Here is a 9,724-nt window from a genome sequence, read left to right on the forward strand (position 1 = left end):
GTGGGCGCTGGGTGCGGAGCCCCCGCACCGCTGCCGCCCCGACGCCGCGCTGCTGCCGCCGCCGCTCCGCCGGCTCGGGGGCCCCGCGCTGCTCCGCGCCGCCGTCCCGCGCCTCCGCGGCGGCTGGAGCCCCTGCCAGCTGTACCGCTACACCCCCGGCACCCCCGGCACCCCCCGCCCCAATGGCACCGGGCCCTGCACCCGCGGATGGCACTACGCCCTGCCCGCCGCCGGCCTCCGCGCCAACCTCGTCACACAGGTGGGGGACAGGGGCGGGGGGGTTTCAGGGGAGTTCAAGGGGACCCGGGGGTGGGGGGTCCCGTGGTACAGGAGGGGTTAAGGAGGGTGGGGTGGGGCGGGAGGCTATGGGGGGAGTTTGGAGCGAACAAGCTGGAGGTCCCAATCCCTGGAGCAAGTTGGGAACTCCCGTAAGGATCCCATGGGAAAGCCCTGGATATGCTGGGAGAACACCGGGGATGTCCTGGGATGTGGGGGAGAGGGAGTTTGCTTGGAGGGTGAAGCAGGGATCCTGGGAAGAGAGAGGGGTCCTGGGAGGAGAAGGTGGGAGACCCCATGGAAAGGGGTTTGTGGTAGGTGGGGGAGCCCTGGAGGAAAGTTGCTGAGGGGTTGGAGGGTGTCCAGGGGAGAGGGCTCTAATGACCTTCAACACCATCCTGGCACATCCCCACATTTCTACTTGTTGGGTGGGGGTTGGCCAGGAGACCCCCCCCATCTTTCCCAGCCCTGTCAGCAGGAATAGGGGGGCCTGCTGAGCCCCCCACGCTGACAGCCCTCCATTTGTCCCCCCGCAGTGGGACCTGGTGTGTGCCTCACGCTGGAAGGTGCCCCTGGAGCAGACCACACACCTGCTGGGCTGGACACTGGGCAGCGTCACCGCCGGCCTGGCCTGTGACAGGTAACGGGGGTGCCCAGGTGGCCCCCTGGGCAGGGGACGCTGTGCCCAGCCCCACTTACAACCTGTCCCTGGCAGGTTCGGCCGCCGTCCCACCTTCCTGCTGTCCCTGGCCCTGGCAGTGCCCGTGGGCCTCGCCGTGGCACTGGCCATGAACTTCCTCATGGTCCTGGTGGCTCGGCTGCTCTTCGGGGCAGCACTGGCAGGAGCCTTCCTCGCCCTCTATGTGGCACGTGAGTGTGATTGGGAGGGTCCACAGGGGCATGGGGATTGAGGATGCTCTGAGGTGCAGGATGCTCTGGGATACAGGATGCTTTGGGGTGCAAAATGCTCCGGGGTATAAGATGCTCCAGGATGCAGGATGCTGCATGGTGTAGGATGCACTGGGATGCAGGATGCTCTGGGATGATTCTCCAGGGTGCAGGATGTCCTGTGTCAATGGCACCCACAGTGCACTCCTCACCTCCTGCCAGGGCTGGAGCTGTGTGAACCCCCCCCACCGGCTGGGGGTGACGATGGTGGCCGGATTCTTCTGGATCGCTGGGGAGCTGCTGCTGCCAGGGCTGGCCCTGCTGTGCCGGGACTGGCGGGTGCTGCAGGGTGCCGTCACCATGATCCTGGCTCTGCTGGCTGCCTGCTGGTGGTAAGGACCCCCTGGACAGGGGGTTGTGTGGGGCTGGGCTGTGCCTGGTGCTGGTGCCAAGCTGTTCCCAGCCAGGCACACCCTGTCCAGGGCCACAGCAGGGATCAAAGGCTGCCCGGGACTCTCCAGGGGAGTGGGAACCCTTCCACCCTGGGTAAATGTTTGCTCAGGTTTGAAGTTGAGGGTTTCTGGGCAGTGTTGCTTTGAAGCCGGTTGGGAGGGTCAGTGCTGGAGGGGGCCAGGCCCCTGGGGAGCTCTGTGACCTGACACTTGTGCCCCAGGTGCCCAGCACTGCTGCTGGAGTCAGCGCGCTGGCTGCTGGCCACGCAGCAACTGGAGAGGGCCAGGAAGACCCTGCAGGCACTGGCTGAGGACAACTGGCCCCAGGACAGCCTCCTCACGGGTGCGTGGGGGAACTCCAAGGGTGATGGAACACTGGGACCCCTCCCCACAGCCATGGTGCTGAGGGCAGTGCTGACTCTATCCTGAGATCCCTTCTCCCAGCAGAGCTAGAGGCCTTGTCTGAGGGATCCCCACAGCCCCGGTACCACGCTGTCTGTGAGATCTTCAGCACCAGAGTCATCTGGAAGAACGGTGTCATCCTCGGCTTCGCGGCGTGAGCATGAGGGGGATACCGTGAGGGTGCTGCTGGGGTGGGGGGGTCTTACTTGTGTCCCCCTGACGCCGCTCTCCCACAGGTTCATCGGCTCCGGCATCCGCCACTGCTTCACCCGCAACCTGGCCCCCCACCTGCCTCACTTCTTCTCCTCCTACTTGGTGCTGGTGGGCACCGAGGTGGCTGCCTGCCTCTTCGTGTGCCTGACGGCCGAGCGCTTCGGACGCCGCGCCATCCTCCTCCTCTGCACCGTCCTCACGGGCATCTCCTCCCTCCTGCTGCTGGCCCTCACCCAGTGTAAGGACTCTCAGGGTACCCCCAGGGATGCAGCCCCCAACTGGGGAGGGAACTGCATGTCTGAAAGTGGTGGGTGTGGGATTTGACCCCTGATGGTGCTTCACCCCCTCCCAGACCTGCTGGAGCTCATTGTCCTGACCCTTTCCGTGGTGGGCACGGCTGCCTCCCATGCTGTCACCATGCTCAGCATCTTCTTTGCCAGTGAGGTTCTCCCCACCGTGGTCAGGTAAGGGGGAAGCCGCCCCCTTCCTGTGCTACCCTGGGTTGGAGGGCACAGGGGCAGGTCCCCCTCTGAGCGTGTTCCCCCCGCAGGGGCGCCGGGCTGGGCCTGGTCGTGGGGGCCAGTTTCGTGGGCAAGGCGGCAGCGCCCATCACCGCCATCCCCAACAGCCGCGGCTTCTTCCTGCACCACGTGGTGTTCGCCTCCTTCGCCATCCTGGCTGTGCTCAGCATCATGTTGCTGCCTGAGAGCCAGGGCCGCAACCTGCCCCAGTCCCTGCAGGACGGTGAGAACCAGCGCCGGCCCCCCCTCTTCCGCCGGCCCCCCTGCGAGGACCACCTGCCCCTGCTCGCCTCCCACGGCATCCCCCACGACTATTCCTGCCTCGCTGCCTCCACCAAGAGGATGCTGGGCTCCCTGGACACCCCTCGAGAGATGTAGCTGTGCCTCCGATCCCTGGGGGTCTCCCCACTGCAGGGACACCCATCCCTGCGTGCTCATGGGGATGACACGGAGCCCCAGGACGTGCGCTGGGTGGGTTGGGAGAGCAGCACACCCTCCCACAGCAGGGCCAGATCCTGCCCCAGGAGGACCGGTGCTGGGAGCCCTGGGGTGGGGGTGATGCCCCCCTGATGGGTGCTGCTGGCTCCCAATAAAAGTGCCTTGTGTCTATGGGCCACTGGTGTGGTGGGGGGACACCACCCCCCCACCACCGGCCCCTGCTCTTTATTATGGCGTGACCAGGAGTCTCTTCACCCCCTTCCCCAGCTCTGTGGGGCAACCCCAGGGTGTCCCCTCCCAGGGCTACCTGGGTTTGCTGGGCTGGGGTCTGGGGGGGGGGTGCAGGTGTGGACCCCCCTGTGCGGAGGCCTCTCGCAAAGCCCCTCCGGGTGGGTGTCTTGTGCGTGTCCGTATACAAAGCTGCTGCATCTGGTCATCTCTTCTCCATGGGAGCCCCCCTCTGTCCCTTCCCTGCCCCAGCCCCTCTGTGGGCAGGGGGTGCTCCCCTCCTGCCCCTCATCCCTGCTAGTGCCCATAGAGGTCGGCCAGGCGACGAAAGCGTGGCCCCCACTCGCTCAGGTAGTCGTAGTCCTGGTCCTCGTCTGTCAGGCTGGAGACGATGGAGCTGAGGGGGCTGGCGACAGAGCCCGAGCCCTCGTAGTCGTAGATGAGGGCCGTGTCATAGGGGGGCACGCTGGGGTCACTGTCAGCTGCCTCCAGCCCCTGTGGGGACAGGGGGACGTTGTCAGCCCTGCCAGGGATGGGGGGCTGAGGGCAAGGGGAGCACTGAGCCCCATCCCACCTCATTGATGAAGTCCTCAATGTCAGAGGGGCTGTTGGGCAGCTTGCGGGGGGCCAAGGGGGTCCCAGAGCTGAGCGGGGCGTCCCTGCGCACTGGCGGCTTGGCCCGGGCTGAGAAGAGCTCGGGGTGCCGGAGCTGGTTGATGTCGTAGGCGTCCTGCGGGACCAGGAGGGGGTCAGGGATGCAGGGCTGGGATGGAGACCCCCTGGGGCTTTCCCTGCCGTGGGTCCTGCTCACCTGGTCCTCCTCGCCCCCGCCCTGCTCGTCGTAGTTGAGGATGTTGTCGCGCATGTCGTCCCGGGAGCGCTCCAGCAGCCCCTTGCGCAGGGCCCGGCGGCGCCCGCGCACCCGCACGGCCCCCAGAGCCGCCAGCACTGCGGGCACAACGGGTGGGCACGGGGAGTGGGCATGGCAGGCTGGACAGGGAGGGGCATGGGGCGGTGGGGGTACTGGCTGGGTAGGGCTCAGAGGTGGGATGGGAATGCAGGTAGGGATTCCTGGGGACAGTGATGAGGTGGGATGGGGGAGGAGCGGAATGTTTTAGTGGGGGTTTGGTGAGGGTCAAAACTTGGGGGGAGGTGTTGAGGGTCACGGGTACTGACTGGATGGGGTGATCAGGACCAGGGTCAGGTGATGGGGAACGTGAGTGGGGAGAGTTCGGGGTGTTTTGGACCAGGATGGGGTGATGAGGGACATGGGCAGGATATGCATGGGGTGACCAGGACCAGGATGAGGTGATGGGTGGGGGATGAGGTGACCGAATGTGCTGGTGGTGTTTGGGGTGGGTGGCCAGGGCCAGGATTGCATGGCAGATCTGGTCCAGGGTGCCAGGGAGGGCAGGGTGGAGGGGTGAGGGCTCACTCACCAAGGAGGAGGATGCTGCTGCTGAGGATGATCAGGAGGGCCCCGAGGGTGATGCCGGCCCCGGCGGTGGCAGCAGCCAGGACCCCGTCCTGGCAGGTGCCGTCCCGGCCGCAGTGACATACCGAGACGTTCAGCAGCTGCTGCTGCTCCTGCGGGGGAGTCCCCGAGTCCCGGAGCAGCAGCGGGAGCGAGTAGGGCCCCTCGGGCAGCTCCGCCAGCACAGCCAGCACCGCGTGAGTCACTGCGTGGGGGGTGGGTAGTAGAAGGTGAGCGGGATTCCCCTATGCAGCAACCCCCAACCCGGCTGCCCCTCACCATTGAAACGGGTGATGCTCCAGTTGCGGGCGAGCTGGGGCTGCTGGGGGCTGAGCTGGAAGTGGAAGGGGGCTCCATGGGGGGGCCGGTCATCATCGGTGGCCCCCAGGAGCAGGGTCCCCCCGCGTCCCGGCCGCCCGCAGAGCACCCCTGCTGGCGGCTGCAGCTGCGGTGCATGGTCGTTCACCTCCAGGATCTCGATGGAGAGGGTGCCGGTGGCCGAGAGTGGGGGCTCGGCTGGGGGAAAGAGCAGAGGTGTCAGGGGGGGCAATGGGAGCAGGGGAACGTGGCAGGAGTGCTGCTCACCGTCATCTCGGGCCAGGACCAGGGCGATGTACCAGCCGCCCTGCAGGAAGGCCGAGGGGTGCAGCAGCTCCCGCTTGGTGCGGACGGTGCCGGCGTGGGGATCCAGCTGCAGCCAGTCCGCAGGGTCGTAGAGCAACGCGTAGCTGTGGGTGCAGGGGGGGTGTGACATCACTCCCTGAAACACCGACGGTGGGTGTGGGAGGCCACGGGATGGGAGCAGGACTCACGTGAGGGTCTGGATCTGGTGGGTGTCAGGGTCGCTGGCAGTGTAGGTGGTGATGGGGGTGCCCGGGGGGGTCCCCTCCAACACGCTGATTCTCCGTGGGTTCTCACGGAAGACAGGCGCCTCATTGACATCCCGCACACGCACCCGCACCGTGGCCAGAGCCCGGGGGCTGGCGGGGGCCGTGGGCTCCAGTGGCTGCTCGTTCTGCACCGACACCGTCAGCTCAAAGCGGTCCCGCACCTCATAGTCCAGTGGCTGTGAGAGGGGCTGCGGGTCAGCTGAGCCAAGAGACACCCAGTGCCCCCCGGCTGTCCTGTGCCCACCTTGACCACGGAGAGCACGCCGTCGTTGGTGTGGGGGTCAGTGCGGATGGCGAAGGCGCCCTCGGGGTCACCCTCCAGGATGGTGTATTTGGCCAGCCAGCTGGGAGAGCCCGCCAGGTCCTTGTCATGCACAAACACCTTCCCCACGTCCACACTGGCTGCCTGCTCCTCAACCTCCATGGAGAACTGGGAGACAGCAGCGTGGGGCTGGGGTCTGTCCCTCTGGGATGCTGCAGCCCCTTGAGGGGATGGCTCCCTTCCTACTGACCCTGGCACATTCCCATATCCCACCCGGCCACTACCTCCTCCTTGGTGAACTCAGGAGGGTTGTCGTTGATGTCCTCCAGGTAGATGACGGCCATGGCGGTGGTGGTGAGCCCATCCCCAGACATGTCAGCTGCCTGCACCGTCAGGTTGTACACCCCCATGGTCTGTAGGGAATGAAGGGGGCCAGTGCTGAGCCCCTCCAGCCCCCCAAGGAGCACAGAGGTCCCACAGCTGCTGCCCACCCCCCATATCCCCACACATGGATCTGCTCATGGTTTCACCAGCTGGGGGGCCCTGGTTGCCCCCAGTCCCTGTCCCCCCAAGGGTGCTCCCCATCCTGTTACCTCACGGTCAAGGCCAGGCCGTGCAGTGCAGATCTCCCCAGTGGTGGCATTGATGCTGAACATGCCGGCAGCGCCCTGCTCCAGGATGGAATACCGCAGTACCGCATTGTCCGTGTCGGGGTCATCGGCATCGGTGGCATCCACCATCATCACGCAGGTCCCTACAGCCGCAGGAGTGCCTGGTGGATGCCAGTTTTGGGACTGGCTCAGGCCCCCCCCCCCCCCCCCCCCCCCCCCCCCCCCCCCAGCCCCCCCTCTGGACCCACCTGGCTCAGCCCCCTCCACCACGTGCCCTGTGAACACGTCCTGCTGGAAGAGCGGCCGGTTGTCATTCTGGTCCACCACGATGATCTCCAGGTCAGTGGGGTCCTCCAGTGTCACTCCACCCAGGTCCAGTGCGAAGGCTCTCAGCTGTGAGCACAGAGCAGGGTGGTCGGGGTCTAGCTGGGAACCCTGGGGAAGGGTCTATAGGCACTCAGGAACATCCTTACCCGGTAACGGTCGTTCTCCTCCCGGTCCAGCATGGCATTGAGGAAGACCTTCCCGCTGAACTTGTCGATGGAGAAGATGCCCAGGGGCTCCTCGTCCACCCCTGGCCCCTTGATGCTGTAGATCACCCCCCCAGGCTGCTGCTTGTCTGACTTGATCTGCCCCAGGGAAATCATGGCTGGGTGTCCCAGGTTGGGGGTCTTTCCCCCTCTGGGATTGCTCCTGTGCAATCCCCCTGCCCAGGGTGCCTCCCACCCCAACACCTGGAAGAGAGGGTGGGGGGCTCTCACCTACCTGCACCAGGAGGTGGGGGATGCGCTTGTGGTTCTCTGAGACGCTGATGGGGGGGATCACCCAGGCCCTCTTCACCCGCCGTGGACTCTCGTGCTGCTGCCAGGCCTGGGGGGCACCCGGGGCTGCAGCATCTGGCTGGGCTGGGCTGGCACCCTGCGGGGGGACACGGTGCTGCCAGTGACCCTGAAACCTCTGGAGTGAGGTGGAATGCCGGGGCAGTGGGCAGGGAGGTGCACTTGGGCTGAGTGTGTGGTGCTGGAGTGCACAGTGATGGGGTACACAGTGTGGGAGTACACGGTGTTGAGCCCCCCGATGGGGTTGAGGTTGGGTCTGGGGGAGCACAGGGGCCATCCAGCTCCCACAGGAGCCCTGTGTTGGTGGTCCCCTGACGTCCTGGTGTGATGGTGATGGGTATCCTGCAGGGATCACCAGGAAGGGCTGCCCCACAAACAACCCTGGTTGGGCTGTATCCCATGGGACCCCTGCAGAGGGGGTGAGGGGGGTACCCCAGGCTGGCAACACCTGCTGTGGCCCCCCCCATCACTGTCACCACATGGACATGGCAGTGAGGGCAGAGGGGTCAGGGATCAGTTTAGGCTGCTGGGGTGGTCTTGGAGCACAGAGCTGGGGTGCTGGGGGGGGGCACAGGGAGTTGGGGAGCTGGGGTGAAGCTGGGAGCTGTGAGGGGGGAGATAGGGGTGGAGACAGGGATGGAGATAGTTGTGGGGGTGCTGCAGTAGGGTCAGGGAGCTGATCAGTTTAGAGGCTGTGCAGGACCGGGGTCAGGGAATTGGGGGTGTGGCATGGGGGTCTGGAGCTGTGGGGGGAGTGGGGGCTGGGAGGTAGGGGTGGGAAGGGAGTCAGGGACCTGTGCACACAGCCAACCCCCTCCAGTTCTGTGCCACCCTCGTCCTGATCCCACGGGGCATGCACTGTCCCCTCCCCGGGAACGGAGCACATCTGGGCAGCACCCGCCTCGCACGCACATCTGCATCCAGCTGTGCCTGCACCGCTGGCTGCTGGGGTGTCCCAGGAGCCCCAGAGACTTCGTGTGGACCCTGAGGGGGAGGAGGGGGAGCAGGGCCGTGGGAATGGCTGTGCTGGGGGTTCCTGGGGATGGGGGTTGGGGAGAGAGGCGGCCGCGTGTCAGCCCCATGGAATGGGCAGGACAACGGGCTCGTTCCGAGGCTATGATGGGCACTGCACTGTAGTCTCCAGCTGTTTCTCTGAGTCCACCCCTCCCAGGAGAGACTCCCCCCCCTTCCCCGGGGGGCCGCTGGAACTGGGGACGGATTGGGAGGTGGGGGGGGCGATGAGGGCTCTGTTGCTGTGGGGAGTTGCCCTGCAGGATCCTTTGCTTTCCCCTGCCCTGAGCACCGAGTGCCGGGGCCAGGCCAGAACCCCAACGGCCCCATGTGGCTCAGGCCTGAGACCGCGGTGAGGGGCTCTGGGGGGATGTGCATGGGCAAGGGGGTGCGAGGGGGCTCTGGGACCTCAGTTGGGGTGAGAAAAGGGGGAGCAGGATGTATCTGAGTGCCTAACCCTTCCCCAGATCTGCTCTCAGCCCATCCCGGCTCACAGGCGCAGGCAGTGTGCCGGAGCCGCAGGCCCCCCCCTGCCACTGCCATCTGTAGGGTGGGAAATGCCTCAAGAGGGGCTCCGAGCCCCCATCACCCCCAGCCCCATCCCTGCTGCCCTCAGGGACGTGACTTCACAGGGTTTGGGGTCCGGCTATTCCCCAGCTCCGTGTCCAGGCTCCCCATCCCGGCCATCCCTCCCGGGGTACAGAGTGGGGATCCTCATCCCCATCCCACTCCATCGCACCCCATCCCCACCCTCCCGGTCTCCCCGCAACCCTTACCCGAGCGCAGAGTGGGGCGAGCAGGCAAGCGAGGAGGAGCGGGGGGCCCATGGCGGAGCGGGGCACAGCCCGGCCGCCGGCCCCGAGCTAAAATAGCGGCGGGACTGGCTGAGTGACAGCACATGTGCTGCGGGCACCGGACCCCCCCGCGGGCAGCTGGCCCCGCCGCCCCCGGCCCGCAGCCCGCACCCCCTGCCCTGCCCGGCCCGCCGAGGGGCCCGCCGGAGGGATGCGAGGGGAGAGGGGGGGTCCCCGCTGCCCTGGCCGGGAGAGCGTGGCCCGGGGGGTCGGGGGGCCGGGGGTGCGCAGCCCCGGGCAGGGCGGGAGGAACGCGGCAGCTGGCGCCGGGCGCGCTCCGGGGATGCCGCGACGGGGCGGGCGGGAGGGGGAGACCCGGGCCCGCTGCCCCCCGGCTGCTCCGGCGCCGGGACAGGAACCGGCAT

At 66.9% G+C, this 9,724-nt stretch overlaps 2 protein-coding genes across 2 annotated transcripts; one reads left to right on the forward strand and one right to left on the reverse strand.

The window, feature by feature from the left end:
* Positions 1-203: 203 nt before the first annotated feature.
* SLC22A31 (solute carrier family 22 member 31) lies at positions 204-3,154 on the forward strand. The gene is given in 10 exon segments (XM_027647066.1): positions 204-259; positions 813-916; positions 992-1,146; positions 1,387-1,403; positions 1,405-1,556; positions 1,838-1,959; positions 2,064-2,172; positions 2,255-2,469; positions 2,584-2,695; positions 2,782-3,154. Coding segments are annotated over 8 exon segments (1,158 nt in total). The 5' UTR covers positions 204-259; positions 813-916; positions 992-1,064; the 3' UTR covers positions 3,131-3,154.
* Positions 3,155-3,498: 344 nt separating this feature from the next.
* On the reverse strand, positions 3,499-9,724 carry CDH15 (cadherin 15). The gene is made up of 15 exons (XM_027646952.1): positions 9,282-9,724; positions 7,657-7,750; positions 7,421-7,573; positions 7,129-7,284; positions 6,904-7,048; positions 6,638-6,798; positions 6,329-6,457; positions 6,027-6,212; positions 5,705-5,958; positions 5,478-5,620; positions 5,172-5,408; positions 4,858-5,097; positions 4,230-4,366; positions 3,993-4,148; positions 3,499-3,913 (listed from the first exon to the last, which is right to left on the reverse strand). The coding sequence occupies exons 1-15, from the start codon at positions 9,722-9,724 to the stop codon at positions 3,716-3,718; spliced, it is 2,832 nt and encodes a 943-aa protein (XP_027502753.1). The 3' UTR covers positions 3,499-3,715.

Source organism: Corapipo altera, unplaced genomic scaffold (assembly GCF_003945725.1).
Source record: "Corapipo altera isolate COAL_440 unplaced genomic scaffold, ASM394572v1 62, whole genome shotgun sequence".
NCBI lineage: Eukaryota > Metazoa > Chordata > Aves > Passeriformes > Pipridae > Corapipo > Corapipo altera.